We start from the raw sequence: 19,588 nt of genomic DNA, 5'->3' as shown, positions 1-19,588 counted from the left end.
TTTCATCGTCGTGGGAAAACGCGTCCCCTCGTGTATGGTCGATGGTCGCGAGTCGCTTTGTTGCTCTAAGTCGAGTCGTTTTGTTACTCCGAGTCGAGTCGCCTTGTCTCCAGAGAGTAGGACGTTCCGGATTTCGCGAACCTTTGATGGCTCCCAAGGAAGCGACTGTGAGGCGAGATCGAACCAATTTTCCTTACTTTCTCGCTTGTCCGGCGGATTAGATCCCGATCCGACATCCCACGCTACTTTCATTTTCCCTGATCGGCTAGTTGTTGCGTAGAAGAACATTGATCGATGATCGAGCAAAGTTACGCCAAGTGGCGATACGTTCTAATTTCTCTTTTTTTCGCGTTTCTCGTTGTTTCGTTATCGTGGAAATAGTGAACTCGCGACAGGTTTTGCTACATCTGTTACCAGATCCTGTCGTCTCGGACGAACGACTTGGCTTTGTTACATTTTTAATTTGTCTCGCGTCGCTTCGCAAGCAATTTCCAAGCGGCAGTGTCTGATTGATTCTCGAGACAGCGGCAGCTATGCTATTACTGTACTAATACTACGTACTGTTACGTAAATTTGTTGCGGAAAATGCACATAGCTTTGATTTATTGGCCATTGACATGGCGGAGTGTCCGGAATCCGCAAGTTGCAAGTTCAAAGTCTGATCGGATCTGAGCGATGGACACGGAACGCGCACGATCAACGTGTCCCATCTAACCGTGAAACGTATAATAGGATCGTTGGTTGTAAATTATAGTAATTCCCTATCTACTCTACGATAGATAGGCTCGTGCTCGAGCCTCGTGAAGTTTAATCCCTCTTTCGGCCCGGCTTGTTCTAATCCGTTTAATCTCGCGCACTGACTGTGTTGACGTTAACGAAGCAATAATGTGACGATTATGCAAATTGAGCTAGCCTTTCGTGCCTTGTTCACTTCGTTTCGTGTAATTATTTTACGTTTCGTGTTTACGTAACAATCTCGGACTCGCCCAGTGCTGGGGTACGGTTTCCTCCACTCTCCAGCAATGGTAATAGCAATAGCAATAGCAGTCCTTCGAATCGTTCGTTGAACTTTTCTTTTACACTTTTTCTTTTGAATTTCAAGTTAGGAAAATTTATCGATAGATTGAGATCAACATTCGACGAGACTGTCGTATAAAACTGACGAGATTCGATCATCGTTCGATCATGGCGCAACGAACCGGCATTACCGTTTCATTGTCCTCGTTACCAACATCGTCGCAACAACTACCCAGGGCAGGTTTACTACTATTAACTGGATTTCGCCTTTGCGGACTACATGCGACATGCAGACGCATCGTGACGCAGCACCGGCTGAGGCTGTTCACAGCTAACGCGGAAACCTTTCTCGTTTGTGCCACTTTACTCGACTGGTTTTCCTTTAACACCGAACGCCCAGATCTCCCTTTTTGACTTTAGCAATGCGTTTTCTTTTCTTTTTGTTTTTTATTTGTTATTAAATATTGCTTGCCTGAAATTGTTGACAATTAATTACGCCCCTTTTTGTGTTTTTATAAAGTACACTATATGATAAAATACATCAATGGAGTAGTGTTAAAATTAATTCAAAAGTTACAGCATCAGTTACGAATAAGTAAATACATTATGAATCTTCAATATCACGTTCAAACCATGTTATTTATATTTAGTTATCTTTGATGTTTTTAATTTTATCTATACTTTTTATATATATCGATTTTAATATATATCTTCAATTTGATGTTTCATACAAACAACATGTGGAATCGTTAAATAAAATCATCACAGCGAAATATAATTGACCACTTCAATTTCCTTCTTCTTCAAGTAGCGAGTGTACAGCATATAGGTTCACTAAACAACGTGTGATATAATAAAATACAACAATTGAGTGGTGTTAAAATTAATTCAAAAGTTACAGCATCAATTACGACTAAGTAAATGCATTATGAATTTTTAATATCACGTTCAAGTCGTGTTATTTATCTTTAGTCATCTTTGATGTTTTTAACTTTGCCTATACTTTTTATACTTTTAATATATATCTTCAATTTGATGTTTCGTATAAACAACATGTGATATAATAAAATACACCAATTGAGTGGTGTTAAAATTAATTCAAAAGTTACAACTAAGTAAATGCATTATGAATTCTTAATATCACGTTCAAACCGTGTTATTTATCTTTAGTTATCTTTGATATTTTTAATTTTATCTATACTTTTTATATATATCGATTTTAATATATATCTTCAATTTGATGTTTCATATAAACAACATGTGAAATCGTCAAACAAAATCATCACAGCGAAATATAATTGACCACTTAAACTTCTTTGTTCTTCAAATAGCAAGTGGACAGCGTATAGATTCCCTAAGTGTTAATGTTGAAGCAATTACTTCAAGAAAAACTCTACACCTTTTCTTTTGTATATCCGTGACCTCTGTTACGAAGAGAATAGAATTTAATGAAAGAAAAAATTCGAAATTAAGAGAAGAGGTGCATATTATTGTCGAAAATAAATTTTGTTTTCGATTGCAAGGTCTAGAAACAAAAGAGCCATAAGTAGATTTCTATTGCTATTTCTTGTAGCCTTTAACTACAGCTACAAGGTTAACATTTTTGGTAACGTCGTTTGCTATAAATATATGAACGTGCTCCCTATCATAACTTCTTCCTATTGTAGTGTAACACTGTAAGAGTGAGGATCTGGGTCAGCATACATTATATCTATACTTATTTCAATATATTTTTCAATTACAAATTCATCCACTCGTTCCTCTATCAGTCATCCTCAACAGTTAAGACACGCTCGGAGATTTCTTGCGAAATTGCGAAAATTATTAAACGTGCGTTAAATCGATCGAAATTACGAAATTGCGAAGAATATTTTATTCTTATAAATACGTTGCCGCGTTTCTTCGCCGCGCAGGCTGCATCGATCTCGTTAAAATTCGCGAGCCATTGAGTTATAGACGTATTAATTACGTTAGACGAAGGGTGTCAGGGAAACCGAGTCCCCCGTCTGAATCTGCTTTCTCACCATTCGTCCATTTCTTCCCTTTCGATCGACATGCGCATCGAATATTCTTCGAGGAATTCAGCTAGGACGATCGGCGCGGCTTTGATCCTCTCTAACATAGGCATTTTCAAGATAGCAGTTGAACATCTAAAATAAGACGTGTCTTGGACGATACCGGCAACAACCATGCTGCCCCTTAAGATAGCTTCCGTGGTAACGGCCTCGGTCGCATCGTTCCGTATAAATAGCTCGGTTCGTCATTTATAATAGCGTATTGCAGAAAGCGGGATCTTTTTTTATCTTTACAGCATTCCAGCTTTCTCTTTGCGACTCGAAGATTCGATTAAAGATACCCGGTCGAGTAAAGAAGCTCGTGCACGGAATAAAGTTAGTCGATGAAACTTTCAGCTTTCAAACTTTTTTCATGATCCTATCTTCGTGTTTGATTTTCGCGTTCGTGTCAACTTCCAACTGTCATTTCACAGCGACAGCGAAAAGAATTCTCAGACTGCAAAGTTTCAGCCTCATTCGTGTATCTGTAATATATAATAATAATAATAATAATAATAATAATAATAATAATAATAATTGTATATAATATATTGCAGTATCGTGGACGAGGGGCCTGGGGGAGGAGGTGTCGTGCGAATTATAAACAAGGGGTTGCTAAGTATGTGCGTTATGGAGCTAAGATAAAAGACAAGGGGTTACTAAGGGACATAAACGAATTAACAGTCATTGCGAGTTAAGACGTCAGAGAGTGCGAATTGCGTTGTCGACAGAGTGTTGCTAGCGTTGTCGAGAGAGCGTTGGATCCGTGGCGACGAGAGTTGCAAATTAACTATCTAGTTGTCTTAATTATAATACGTTATCGTGATTAGTTCACGTTAAACAACCATCGTTTCCTGTTTAATCCATTTATTGTAAATAAACTAATTGTAGTAAAGATCTTACAATATATATATATATATATATATATATGTCGGAGATGAAAGGACATCGGCGTCTTTCTTTTGGAATGTTTGGGAAGGACTTTACTCCAGATACTTTACTCCGATACTTTAGTCCAGACTTTTTATTATAGCTGTAGTTAAATAATAAGACTGAGAAATAGTTGTTTATGATTTAATCCGAGTATGGGTGAGTATGAAATATTTGACAGTGGGCTTGGGCTCAATGTGACATAACGGATCGCTGAACGTAGTCAAGATCACCGGAGGGACGTATACCTAACAGTTATATATGGAGTAATTAAATAGCTCTCCTTAAAAACAAAGATTGGCCCGAGGGGTACAGAGAGGTACGGAGAGGAATATATAAGAGCAGTTCCACTTGGACTGAGATTCAGTCAGATAAGTTTTACTTGTACTGTGGACACGTACGTTGAGTCGCGCCCGAGTCGTGGATCGGTAGGTTGGGTTCGGCTTGAACTGTAGAGGAGGTCGCGTTCGTCATCCCGTTGACCGTGGATTCCTTATTCAGTCTAGGATCACTGCCATTCACAACCCGAGTGTCTAGTTACCACGGTTACTTGTCAAATTCTGTCATAATCATAATTGTACTAGTGATTATCTTCGCTCTTACATAAAAACAATGTCTAATCCAAAGAAAGATTCGTTACACGTCCCTCACCCTAATGATAACCCGACAGATATATATATATATGTATGTATATATATATATATATATATATATATATATATTGTTATTATATATAATATAGATATATAATTGTAAATATAATAATAAACTAATTGCAGTAAAGATCCTGCAATATATATAGACCATCTATAGCTCGTTAGACGCATATATATATGCGTGATATATGTATTGTAGAATCTTTACTACAATTAGTTTATTATTATTTATAATTATATATATTATATATAGGGGTTGGTATAATATATATATATATATATATATATATATATATATGTATATATATATTGTAGAATCTTTACTACAATTAGTTTATTATTATTTATAATTATATATATTATATATGGAGGTAGGTATAATATTTATATATATGTAATACGAGCTATAGAGTACGTATTATACAACTATATATTATACTCGTATTATATGAGCTATAGATGGTCGTAGAGGCGACGACGTCATTGATCCGAGCGTACTTAATCTTGGAAATATCGTTGCGGAAATTGGCATCGAGCTTGTCGGACCCGATAATTGCATGAATACCTGCTTCCGATGCCTGGTTACGAATATCGACTCGTTCGTTGTATTTCGTGTGACTGGGAACTGGCGTTTTAGCAAAAATTGTCCGTCTAACGATGACACCATAATAGGCACCTCTGGAGTATAGATATCGCAGATACGATACTTTCATTCAGCATTGCAGGCTGAATGGAGGGAGCGTTAATTGACCAGTCGATCTTTATTCTTGTGCGCACAATCGCCACATTGCGAGCTTTACGGCCAGTTACTTGGTCGAACGGTTCTAAGGGCAAATTGCGAAGGGAAATCAGTTCGAAGCTTGTGTTTGTATCGCTGGTCGGAAACAACGTGCAAAGGCAAAACCAGATAACTTTTCTCGCCGAGTGTACGCATGAACGATCTGGCAAAGCATTGAAATTCTAACGAACAGCCGTGGCTGTTGATTACGAGTTTCAGTTACTATAGATTCAGTTCACGAACTCGTATTTTCCTTCGAACGTGCAAGTACCAGAAATCCATCTACGAAAAGTTCGAATCGCTGAAACTATCGAATTAAAAGTTGAATGGGAGATGCGTTTAGAGTAGAAAATACGTACGGTTACTTGGTATACTTTGGTGCAATCGAAGAAAGGTCCTTAGCTTGAAACTTATCAGAGTAATTTATAGCGTGCTCTTTTGTACATCAGAGGAGACATTTATTGGGCAGTGAACTGTTTCGGTTTGGTAACGATGCCGGTAAAGAAATGCAAAGAACAAAGCTAGCGACGGGATAAAAGGTGCAAGAGTGTGAACTAGAATCCCAAAGGGCTACCTAAATTTAACTCATTGCCGTCCACAATCGAAGGTCATTTAAATCAGGGCTGAATAGATTAAGCTCGCCGTGTCCCAGAAACATCGCCACGTTCCTGACCTTCTCCTCAAGCGACGGCATGATTTTTCATCGTAATCGTTTCGTCCAACTATGCTTCGTTAAATCTTCTAACTCGTGTCTCTGCCTGAAATTCTAAACGCCAAATTCTGTCAATCAGTAAATTGTTCTTGACATTCCTGTTCCGTTCGATTATAAATATCAAACGATACTTTCTCATGCACACTTTAATTTATCTTTTAATGCGATTAAATAGTCGTACGAAAATGTTCAATGCCAACGCACTGAAATTTCTAGGAGAATTCAAACGAAAGTTTCTGGTAGGCTACGCTATCTTCGAAACCTTTTGATGTTTCCCTATTCGTTTCACAATATTGTTGCCGGGCGAGAAACCAAACTGCATGCTCCGCGTCGAAGGGATTACGTTCATTCATGATTTTCACGATGAATCGATGGAACGTGCGCTGCAGACGCTAGGGTTCAAGTGTAGAGAAATGAGAGCGCGCGCACGCTCGCCTCTCTATGATTCTATGCGAACTTTGGCCAAGGCGTCACAGAATTTCTCCTCAAAATTATCTCAGCTGGTCTCTCGTTCTGTAATATACGCACAATCGACGCTGTTTGATTAGAAACGCGATTATCGTTAGTTATATGTTTTTCAACGTAATAAATATCGGATATCGCATATGTTATATGTACATGGTATTAGACATTTTGACAAAAATTACAAGGTAAGATACGGAAACGATGCTAATAACACAAGAGGATAATGATAAGTGGGAGAATAGTAATATGTAATTTGTCGGGGGAAATAAACATAAAGAAAGAATCGCGAATAATTGTCTACGTCATTTGCAGTATTATTCGCGACACGACAGCGAAAACAAGTATCCCCTATCGGTGTGGATCGGTGAACGCGAGCAAGTGTTTAGCTTGAGAGGTATAATGTATCTCAATAACGAGGAGACAAGCATCGTATTAAGCAGCCGCAGTAGTATGAGTCCGTTTAAAGCGCGGCGCGTCGTGCTTAAGGATACACGTGTATCGGGTCAGCGTGGCTCATACGAGTGGAGCCATCTACTGGTCACGATAGGAAACTTTCGCAATGCATTCGGTAAACTAATCTCCACGGCTGTCTATAATTCTGTATTATCCGCATACGGGAGCGTGACTGCCTCTTTTGTGCATTCCCCTTTCGTGATAGTTTCCCTCTTTTTTTTATACGCAATAAACGAAAATCAACTCTAGATCCGTTTAAAATTGCTGTCTCTACACGACGTTCCAAATAAAAAGCAGCGAGGCATATCGACGTTATTCGATCAGACGATCGGCGTGCGAACAGCAGACTTTGTTTTTTAATCGCAACGCGAACAGCAACGTTAGAACAGATCGATAGTCGATTACTTATTTACGAATTTTTAGGGATCTTACCGACGAGAATGACGCTAAGTTATTTTTGAGATTTCAGTTAGTTCGCGATTACGGGCGACGCTGGTTATTTTTATTACGCGCGACTGTGACAACGGCGAGTTACGGAGGTATTTGTTGACACTAAAGGAGAAGCGCTTTTTAAAGCCGCGTGAAACGCGAGCGGTCATTGGTATGCGATCTAAAGGCTCTTTTCCGTGCCTGCTTTGAAAGCGGTGCTCGTCGATATCGACACGCACCGGTGAATCTATGCTCTCTTATGAAAGTTATAAACTAAAAAGTATCATCGGTGACATAAAAAAGGGCGGGATAAACGAGGAGAAAAAGTAGAGAATATCGTCGGCAATTGAATCGGAGATAAATTTCTCCGATAACGAGGTAAATCTGCTTACGTACGTTTTTTAGATTAACGACGTGGAAAAAATTATTTTTAGAAACGTTGCCTCGGCTCCGAAGAGATGCAGCCGATTCTACTTCAAAACGTATTCGCAGTCGCGTCATACAACTTTTTTTAAGCTAACGACAAGAATAAATCATTTTAAGAAGAAGCTCTGCCTAATTTCAGTAGAAGATTACGCGGTAATAACAGCGGTGTTTGAACGGTGTGGAAGCAAGAGCCGGCACTCGACTTTCACAATTTCGAAAGGTGACGCGTATAGCCGGTCGAAAGGTCTGTGATTACTTTCCGGCGTAACCATCGTTTCGCTGCCTTTAATTGGCACCGCTACACATACACACACGTGCTTTTCTTTCTTGAAATTAGACCGGGATGCGAGTGGCAATTGTCATGCCAGAGAGAGCCCAATTACCGGCGGACAAAGACGTAAAGGCCTTTAAAAAGAACATAGACAATTTGCACCGGAAATGGGTTACTTTTTTCCGCTCGACCGTACGCTCTTTCATTATTTCCGTGGAATCGAGATCGTACGAATCGTCGGCTATCGATCAGGCTATTAACGGCAACGACGGACCAATCGCGTGGAATATTCAGGAAATTGTATCGTTTCTTAATCTTCCATCGAGGCGATAGGCGTTTCGCTAACGAACGCTTCCTCTCGATTGTTTAAACGCAACCGTCCGGCTTTTGTCAGCGCGAACGTTTAATTACCGACAGTTCAGAGAAATCCTCGGTCCTTCCTACGGATTGCCGCGCGTTCAAGCAAGAAGTACGAATTAATTAATAGGTTTTTTGGTCGAGAGACACCGTTCGTCCTTCGAAACCGATCGTCGATAACCGTCATCTGGTGGGAAACGAGCGTATCGAAACGAGCTCGTATAACTTGCGAGCGAAAAAGTTGAAGGGTTCTCGGCTTTCGTTCTTGTTGGATCTGGAAACGTAGTTAGGAGCCGACTCGTGCTACACGAACAGATTTTCGATGACGTTCGAACGCGCGCTCGCGCTCGCGCTGCCACGACGGTCGCACACACGCGGCCGGAAACTCTCGGCGACGCGCGAGGAGTAACCCCGATTCTCGGAGGAAAGAAGGTCGCCACGGAAAGTTCGCAAACTTCTCATCTCGGACGTTTATACCGGCTAGAAAGGACGGGACAAAAATAGCCTCGTCTTTTAAGGTCGCGATGAACGCCCTCGCCGGCTTAAATTCCCTTCGCCGGAAGTTTCTAAGCGACGAGAAACCGACGAGATCATCGATCTTCTGCGAGAGAGTAAGTGGAGGGAAGGGAGGAGAAGGAAATGAGGAAGAGAGAAAAGCAGATACGCCAGACGTTATCGTTCGAGCGGAAGGTTCGAGAGAACAAGTAATTTTAGTGAGCGTCCTTCATATGAGACGATAATAATTCACTTGGATCGGTTTTTCGGCGTACATGGTCGCCCCCGTTCAGGATATTAGGCCCAAGATGAGATTAACGGAATCACAAGCTCGCGAGCTTCGCGAAGATTTACTGGGTGTTTATCGTCTCGCTAGAAACGCGCTGTCCCAGGAGAGCCAAGAAAATTCGTTAGCAAGTTTCGCCGAAAATTACTCGGTTGCACCCGTTACATGGTACATTGCGTCCCTTAGAATTACGAGCCTGCAATTAGTAACGCGGTTGAATCTTCGTGTAAATCTCGTGCTGGTTGAAGAATTTACATAGTCGGTAAGCGAGGCAGTGGCCGGCTTCGAAATATTCAGGTGAAAGATTCCAGAGCCGGTAAATTAATGTCGGACGCGCGAATCGTCTCTCTCGTCTTGTGTGTCAAAGGCTAACTAAATATAGTTGGAAATTCGAAATCGTTCGGCGCTCAGGGGCGAGCCTGCTTCAACGTCGCGCCAAGCCCTGTGAAATTTATATTTATCCGTTATCGTTACACGCTCTGTTCGTTTCTATCCCTTTGACTTCGACTTACGGCCCGACCGACAGATTACGACGAGGCGTGTGTGTATGCGGTAAATGTAAAGTGGAAGTAATTCACTGCCATTTCATGGCTGCGAATCGGCGACCTTACTCTCGTTAGGCGTTTAATTCGTGTCATTAAACGCTTCTAACCACAATTTGGACGACTGATTTCGTATATCGTCTATAATAATAGATAGATTAATTTGCGTTTCGCCACACAGCATAAAGAAACTCCAGCAAAGAAACACGTATTACGTTCCGCTATCCCCTTGAAGTTTATTCGACAAAATTTCATGGATCTTTTCCCGCGGAATCTGATTTCCACCTTGGTATCACCTCGTTCCATCAAAATTACTAAAAATTAATGACAAGGGCTGGGGCACGTTCCTGATTACGATAGGATGAATGAAAGGGAAAGGTAGCGACGACCGCGGTGAGGAAACGGCAGATCGATAAAAAGGATCGGTCTTATCAGCGAACGAACTCGTGACTCGGTTATCAAGAGTTCTCGACAGATGGCGGGGTTCGTAGCGGCGTAGATGCATCGGGTGCACGTGCATCCGTTCCTCCCTCTTTCGTCCTGTACCGCCCCGCTGCTGGCCGATCTACCAGCGAATCCCACCAACGACGTCCCACCGGTGACGTCAAGACGCATTGCGACATATCCCTTTGCCCCGCTTTCCTGCTTAGCCTGCACTCGCCTCGCACTCGCCTCGCCTCGCTTTGCTTCTCGCGCGTATCCCCGGTAAACAGTCGGCACGCTCTTTTTTCTCTTCTCTTTCGAGTGGTCGACCACCCCTCGCCCACCACCGACTTCGTGGTTACCGCGGAATCGATGGATTCGCTTTTACGCCTCTCGCGTTTCTAAAAAGCTGCTCGGAAAGATCGAGAATTCGGCGTGCTTTAGGAAAGATCGTCGGTGATTTATTCCTTTGGAAATGTAGTTTCGTCTCGAAATGCAAACGGCACGAAATGGAATACGATAATACAGATTTGATTTAGATTTGGAACAATTTGGAGAAGAGCGACGCGATTCTAAGTAATGTAACGTAACTCGCGACTATGCGAATTGAACGAGGTTTCGTTCTTAGATGAAAAACCACGAGGAAAAGGATTCGCGGAAGAGAGCGGGTAATGTCTGGGCAGAAACCGCTTTACGAATAGACGCTTGACAACGAGCGAGTTTTCCGTTCTGACGTTTCCACTTGCTGTTATTACGGTTTGCCTATCAACGCTCCGTTGAATGTGTTCTTGCTTTAATATCCCTTTCCTTTCTAACGTGGCGTGGCAGAGTGCACCGGCGTGAGTGCACGTGTACCAGCGCGCTCGTGTCCTAGGACGCCCCTTTCAAGAGTACGACGACACTAAACCGCGTTCACTCGGTCTCATGAATTTTGACTAACAATAATGGAAATCGCCGTAGAAAGACCATTGAAATTCCAATGCCAAGCGATCCCCCGAAAAAGACGCCTCCTGAGGCGAGAAATATCAAAATAAAGGATAGCTGTCGGTAAATAGAGAATAAAATCCGCACGAGCGAATAAAACACTCGTACAAGAACGATAAATTCGCAAACAGACCGGAAAGTGGGTATTACCAACTGTTCTTTCAGTGCAGTTATCGGAAGAGCCCGTTTCATCTGGCTGCCGATAAGTGCACGAATTCAGACAGGAATTTTGTAGAAATCAATTGTAAAATCGTCCGATAGTACTGGTCTCGGAAAGAATCGGTTTTCTCGGTAGGTAAAGTCTTACTCGTTGATCGAGTCAACGCGTCATAACGAGGAGAACGTAAAGAATGATATCAAGTAGCTATTGACTTGCGAGGATTCGTTTCGTCCTCGGCGTCGTTCTAACGTTGCGATTATGTCCGATTACGTAACAAGAGCTTAAAAGGTATTTCGTCAGATTCAAAGTACCACCACTCCTTTCTCCACCCAATCCTTTAACTCCATTGCTGTCGAGAAAATTACCTAATGAATACTTTATAACCGTCAACAGTAGCGTCTTACGCTTCGCGCTGCAGTTAGATGGTCTTTCGCCAATCTCTAGCTTCTCTGTCTACGAATCTGCGATTAGCCTGTCATCCAGCGTTGGCCGACCTCTTACGGCAGAGAACACCGACGTGACTTTTCACGTGGCGCTTTCAATGTTCGGGACAAGCGATTCGCGGCGTGGTCGTCGCGTCAATGACGCGACTAATTAGATGTACACATACGTACTACATATTCGCTGAAACGAAGGCGCTGGAATCGGCCGAGCGAATGGCTGACGTTTTGTACGTCGCATCGCCGACGACATAGCGGCATTATTCGCGGGTTGCAGATGTTTTTAAAACAAACGAAAAGTTTCGAGGCAGTGGCAGCGATTTTCGCAGTGCGGCCTGGCCGCGTGATCGATCGTGCAACGACTGCATCCAGTTAACGTCATTGCGCGCACCTGACGAAATTTCGGTCCCCCACAGTTGGAAGAAAGGTTCAGCTAGCTATCCGGTGAATCGCTGGCAATCGTCGTTCAGCAACAGGGATCGCGTGACTTCGGAACGGCTAGCACGCAGCCAGCAACGCGTCCCTGTGTCAGAGAATGGGAATTACCTTGGAATTTGGCACGTGGAGAATGCGCAGAATGGAACGTCCACCAGACTCGGTCTCCGGCTGCGTATCTCTCTGCCGCGGAGCTAATTAGGCTGCCGCCATGCTCGATTATCGCGTCGAATGTTACCTGACCCCCGCTCTGTTATTAGTACCGTCTATCTGGAAACTTTGATCGCTCTTAACTGGTATTGTTATTATTTATTATTACCAAATTTATTTATTTATTTATATACTTATTTATTACATATACGTTTATAATAGGCATTGCAAGGTTCCAGAATTTTGAAGGTTATGTTACGAGCGAAACAAAGCGAAGCAGGAATACGTCGTTAGATAGAGAGATATGTTACATTCTAAATAATTAGGCGTTACATATCGTCAACACAGAACATCTAAAATTACCTGATAATAGAGTTGCTGTTTCTGATATCGTACGCGAAGAAAGCAACCCGGAAAACCATAGCATTACGCAAAGACCGCGAGCACGCGCTAAAATTTATAAGCTGGGCAAGCTAAGTGCGATCGACGAAATTATATAAAATTTTAAACAAGATAAAAATGTCAGCAATCTGTCTCCTGTTTTCCAGCGATAACCATGTTCAACCTACGTGGTACGGGATCGTAATTATGATCGCGAATATGCATAAGACAAACAAGAGAACGAAAGGCAAACGCAAAAAGATTTACGTTACGTTTTTTCGCCAGCATTGATCAACTTGCATCGACTATATATGACATTGGTATATTTCGAATGGGAAAAAACTAAAGAATCGTAGAGGGTTCTAAGAGCGCGAGGATTTCTAAAGTCCTTACAAATTCAATTTTTTACGTCTTCTGCCTATCCATATTCATGTACCTTCTCGTATTTTAGCTTACGAAATCTATTCTTTGTCTTTAGTCGTTTATTTTTTCAGACGTTGAACCCTCTCTCTCATTTCCGCTGGAAAGTAATCTTCGATCAGAACCAGGGAAAAACACGGCTTCCACGTTGTTCTCTTAACCGTAGACCAGCAGGCGAGAGAACGGTTGTTTTTAAATTAGCCCTAGGTAGAATCGTATGTTTGCGTACGCTTAATCACGAGCACGTCACTCTGTGATAGCGGGTTATTTTATGCGGCGGGTCGTTGCACGGAACGCAGCTTCATAAATTCAAACGGGAACACGTGGGACGTACGTGATAGATTTACAAATTTGATCGGTCGCCCGTGTAAAAGTACTTTATGTCTCTTCCCTTTATGTTTTTTCTCTCGTTACCGGGGAATTTCGGACGCAGACGAGCGTAACGGATTCAATCGCTTCCGTATACCGTAAACGCATACACGGCTCGCAATTAAACGCGACGTAATTGTTTTTAAAGCTTTCTCGCGGCAGCTTGTAAGCTGAAATTCTCTTAAAGCGCTGATTTCCCGCTAAACCGATCGAGCGGCTGAACCGAGTTATCAAAATGGAGCGCGTGCATCGTCATCCTTGTCTAATCCGTTTAGGATTATCAAAGAATGCCACGTTAAATGGGAATAACTTTTCTGCACGCGTATCGAATGTGAAATTTCCACACGATACTACGTTATTATTCCTTTGTCTTACCCGCTAACTGCCGATTGCTCGGGCCGCAATAAACAAGGTCGGTCACGCGTCGAGTCATTTAGCTGTTTAGTCGTGTGCTCGATCTTGTGTAAAATGTATGCGTCTTATGACACGTATACTTCTGCGCAACGAAAGGAATTGTGAAGTAATAAACACGTTTGGGAACAACTAATACTTTTAAGATGTCTGCGAAGTAATTATGATCGATTGATCGGCGAAAAAAAATGATTTATTATTTGAAAGTGGACAATCTATCAGTAAGAATCTGTAAATTAATATCTAGTTTAAATTAATAACGTTTTAAGAAAATTAGTAATCTTCAACTGTGTGATATTTTTCGAAACAATGAAACACAATAGTAAACACAATATCGCTACCATCATTGTCATTATCAAGATCTATCGAATCGCTATTCACAATAACATACTTCCCACTACTATCAACAATAATAGATTTTCCTTTCACTGACACGATAGATATAAGGGTCTTCTAATTCTTTTAGGGAATTATATCCTAAACGTGCGAACGTAATGAAGAATTACACGTAACTAAAGTAAGAAAACATTGAGGACGACTAAGCCACGAGCCAGGCTCGTGTTGTTTACGTTTAGTCCGAACGAAATACGAGTCAGGCTCGTGTTTATTGTTTTTCGCTCAAATTTCGTACCACGAGTCTCACTCGTTGTAGGACAAAGGATTAAATTAAGGAATTTGCCTATACAGGAGGTCTTCCCATTTTCACGCGATGTATCGCATTTGTTCGAAAAGCATTGCTTAGACAATTTTTGAAAAGAGCGTAACTGGTAGCGGTTGACTTTACTCGGAAACAGGGAGAACGACTCGAATCAAGAGAGTCCGCGTTTAACAGGTTACCAGGCTGAGAATCTAAACCATTCACCAACGATGCTTATGAATCGCAAAACCTTGAAACGGGGTCGAATCGTGCCCGTTTATCAATGACGGCCGTGGCTACGCCGCGTCTAGTGTCTACCCTATTTACCACGGGAAATGTAGTTTCTGGCGTTTCGCCCGTGGCTGTTCCATCTTGTCGTTGCCAGGCAGAGCGCTACCTTCGTTTCCAAAATATACTGGCTCTTACTCTACCCACGCTCTGTCACATATTCAAATATGTCAGGAGTGTAACGATGCCATTTCGACACCCCTCTACGCCTCTCCTTTTTCCTATTTCTCACGATAGAAGTCGCACGAAAAATCTCGATGAGCCACCGCACCTGCGAGTGTCTGGAAATAGACGCGACTGTCTTTCAACGTTCATTCGTTCTCCGTTAATTCGGAACTGAGGCTTTTTAAGAAATTGTCAATCTTTTTTCTTCCGCCGATTCAAACCTCTGCACGATTAATACAGAAATTGAGGAGAAATTGGCAAAGCTATCGTCTTTGAGTAGATCGCGCACAGGTTTTATACAGAGGAGCAATTTTAATCATCGTTATCGCTATCGATAGAAAAATTTTTCATTCGTCCCGTTAAATCGCTACAACCGACGGTTCGTTCATTTTCAAGAAAGCACTTGCTCGTTCAGACTGCTTCCGATCTCTCCGCCAGGCGGCCGAACCTACGTATATGCGCGTAGTATATGCAGGCACTGTAATTTATAGGCCGTCGCCGCGACCTCTACTACGTAGACACCTGGGACGTTAAACTTCTCTGTTCCTCTCGCGGAAGATTAGCAGAGTCCATTAAGATTGTTATCTGGCCATTAAAATCTTAACCGCCGTATAACCTGCAGCCTATATAGTTTACACTGTTACTTGGCGGCACTTGAGAATATAGAAAAGCAAGCGTGCCAATAATATTTCGTAAATTATAGACGAATGATATTAGAGCGCAGATGACTGACGTTCGAACCGGTGAAAACATTTCATTAATATTTTGCCAACGGTTCGTGCCTCAACGGTCCCGTGAGTTTTACATTACGAATGATTTGTTCGAAATTGCGAGGATTATTGAACGTAAACGATCAACTCGGTCAAATATTTATTCGTTTGGTAAATATTTCCATATATAAGTACGTGCATAAATATGCAGCAGACCGTTTGAAAACAACGTTCCATTAAATCGTGTTGCTTATCTGTTAATTAACATAAAGCGATGGTTGTTCCTGATATGAATGCGCGGCGAGTTCGTCACCTGCATTGGTAACTATGCTTAGAATAATAAAACTTTTGCGCGGAAACGAGTGCATCGGAGGGTCATGGCAATGCGAAACAATCGAAGCGTTATTTCGCCTAATATTCGTCCAGTATCGTGTCATCGACTAAGAAAGATCGTTATCGAATTTCGATCGTTATTCACTTCCCGTTTGTCTCTCCCTCATAAAATAAGTACGCGGATATCGTTTTAACACAAAGGGAAGCACTTTACTTTCACCGAAATCTACATTTTGAATTGTGCGATTTCCCGCGACCGGGCACGCGATATTTTCGAGACTCTGTTGCTCTTTCCCCCCCTTTCAACGTATAGTTGCAGCCGAATAGCAACGGAGGACTTTGGACCTCGGACGATGTGTCGTTCAAACTATCATCCAGTGTCGAACGATTTCTTCGTTTCACTGGACCCTCATGGTTCCTGCCGCGAGCATCGCCTTTCGAACTCGGCTTTGCTCGATTGAAAATGAAAGGTCCCGTGTTTCGTCGACGCGTGCAATAGTGTCACTGACTACGAATCGAAAGCGAGATATATAAAGACAGGATGGAAAAATAAGCAAGCGGCGAAGGAAACCCGATCGGCAACAATCGGAATTGAAAAAAAGTCTACTGGAAATTTGTCATTGTTGAAAATTGGGTGTACAAAATACACTGACTGCAGTCTACAAAGTGTATACTCGTGAATAAAAAAAAAGAACTTGGTGTCGGAAATCGTATGGTCAAAGAGTGAAGGATTAGTGAGTCATTGATGATAATGGTATGGTGAAGAGACCGACGGTAAATCATATTGAAAGTTTGACTCTTGGAAATCGTAAAGCTGATTTCTCGATTTCTCGCTCGGTCGGTCTTAAAGGGTTGTTCTCGGCAAGTAACGAGTACATAAAGTAGAGATGTGTTTCACGAGTCGCGTTTCTATTCTTTCAGCGAATTGTCCGAGCATATTTCATGGCGTTTCAGGCCGCTTTGTCTGTGAAATGTCTTTGCGACGACACAGATCTACGAAGGCTTATTTTTTTCCGTCTTGCTAGCTCTCTTTGCTCGTTGAATTGTGCAAATTTCGTTGAATTTCCGGTGTGTATAACTAAATGATTAATCACGATGCATGCTGGCATGAGGGGCGCTTTCATCGGCATGAGGATGTTACCGCGACACCGACGGATATCTTCGGAGAATAAGAAAAGGTAACGATCGGCTTTTGTTTCCACAAACTGTACACTTTGCGATAACGCTTCCTAAGAGTTTGAGAATAATTGTGTGAATTGTCAATCGATCGAGTATGCCAATATTTTTTATTTTGTAGGAGCTAAAATATCATTTAAACGTTTATTCATTACAAGACAGATATCGATGGCTTTCGAAAAGCGAGAAGATTTTAGAAAAGATTCGAATCTTAATTTATACGAGAACCCTTTCCGCTGTTCGATGAAATGGTACTAGCTAATATTATTCAAATATCTTTTGTACCGTAAGCAGAGAATTCAAGGACACTTGTTTCCTCTCACTTACATTTTCATTATCAGAATACTTTAAAGTTTGGGTAAATATAGATTATCAGGGAAGATAGGTAGTGCGACGAAGATTATTCATAGGAAGCTGCTGCCATCTAACGCAAGTTCTAGGAAACCGATAAAGGACGCGCCCGACCTTGTCGACGCTAATGCAGGTGCCAAATAACAATTGCAATGTGTTCATTCATCAAGCTATTGGTCGATATTTGACGATACTTGTTTTTCATTGCGTGTAAATTTAAGAAGAAAAAATAGAATCGACCGACTTTTAATGACCGACTTGTTAATAACTTACCCTAATTTTTACTTAAAAAATGAGACCGTTGCGTCATCTCGTTTACGAGAATCGATGTATACGTTGATACAAAGGACCATAAAAAAACGTACGCTCGGATTGGCAAACAAGCTGGAACGTTTTGTCCAACTATGTGCATATATTGCCTCTCGGCAATCGAAACGATAGAATCGCACAGGTCGTAGATCCGAGTATGCCAGATACACCGTGACGACCGCTATATAGGTTGTTCAACTTGCATACAGGCTGAAATTGATTGGATAGTTTGCGGTCAGTTCAGGCTGTGTACGAGTGTACACGAGCGGCAAGGAGGTTCGCCCTTCAAGATGAACAAGGTGTATTCGAATCGAACGCCAACCGGTCGAGAGTTTCTATGCGCTTTGCCAAAATTTTGGCAAACAACTTTCGCGTTCTGGCAGCTCTGCTGGACAAGCTCGAGTACATCGTTGCTTTCGTGTAGATCGTTTCGCAAAATTACCTGCGTCAGACACCTCGGCGTCATGGTGACCGTTAACATAATTGCTATGCAGTTCTTTTAGACTACTCCACGCGATACGACCTACGGATATATATCCTTCGGCCGTAAAACAGTTTTACGGACTACGAGGTAGGCTTTGACATTCGCAAACAATGTTATTTGCTTCCATCGCGGCGCAGTGTTTCGCCCGAAATCTGCTAACTTCGTTCCAAGAATAACGCGAAATTTTCGCAGCCATTCAATTGAGCATATTTTCTTTGCGTTCGTCGTTCCTTCGCTATTCTTCTTATTATCTTAGCGGTCGAACGAATGCATAGCCGCATGCGATTTCACGGTTTCTACATTACCCCGGTCGGTTCGAACAAAGTCGCAGCCGGCAATTTAATGAATGCCGTTTAAGGAAAAAAAGGGGCAACTGAACTGTGCACTATTGACCCAGGTCGAGAATCGCCTGCAGGTAATCGCATATTTCCCCCCTCGTGCACCGCTGAAACGAACATACCCGTGCATTTACTCTCCCTACGCATGCACGTACATATTTACCCTTTTGCTGCTTATTATATTAATCGCTGCTATGAAAATATCTTCGACAATCGTTCAAGGCGTGTTGCTTTAATCAGCGTACGCCAGCTTAAGTTACCCGATTTTCTCGTAAAAAGAATCATTTAACAATCGCGCGATAACCTTCGGAAATTAAACGTACAATCTGTCAGAATAATCGAACCAAAGATATATTTTCATTGCTTACTGTCGGTAACTGGTCATTCGAATAAATTCCTTTGTAGTAATACGTTTCGATAGGCGATCTTGAATGCCAAACGGCATGTTTGTACATTAGCAACGCGACTAAGCTATAGAACTGAAACGGCTTGTGGGCCGACTAGCAACCCGTCCAATAGGTCGTCGTACGCGAAACTGTGTACGACTTGTCAACGGTTTCGTGTTACCTTGTTAGCACGTGTTCCACATGGCACGAGGTCGGGCAACATTTTGCTTTTTGTTCACTCGCCTCCATTGACGATTATGAAACCGTAAACGCCATTGCGACCAGTGAAATTGGAACGTATGAAACTGAGCTATTTCCACGTTTATAGTCGGGTAAGAATTACACGCCAACGTATGGTGAACTCGAC

General features: G+C 42.0%; 1 protein-coding gene across 4 annotated transcripts in view; it reads left to right on the top strand.

Annotated features, from left to right (window-relative positions):
* LOC132916703 (potassium voltage-gated channel protein Shaker) overlaps positions 1-19,588 on the top strand; it is a 186,894-nt gene that overhangs the window by 33,747 nt on the left and 133,559 nt on the right. The window contains exon 1 of one of the 4 annotated variants that reach the window (XM_060976954.1): positions 16,581-17,355. The exons of the other annotated variants lie outside the window; for them this stretch is intronic. Coding sequence (XP_060832937.1) covers positions 17,273-17,355 — 83 coding nt within the window. The 5' untranslated portion in view covers positions 16,581-17,272. Of the gene's footprint in view, positions 1-16,580; positions 17,356-19,588 lie in introns of those variants that run through there. 4 annotated transcript variants of the gene reach the window in all.

Source organism: Bombus pascuorum, chromosome 2, assembly GCF_905332965.1.
Source record: "Bombus pascuorum chromosome 2, iyBomPasc1.1, whole genome shotgun sequence".
Taxonomy (NCBI): Eukaryota; Metazoa; Arthropoda; class Insecta; order Hymenoptera; family Apidae; genus Bombus; species Bombus pascuorum.
This window is presented reverse-complemented; position numbering and strand designations above follow the sequence as displayed.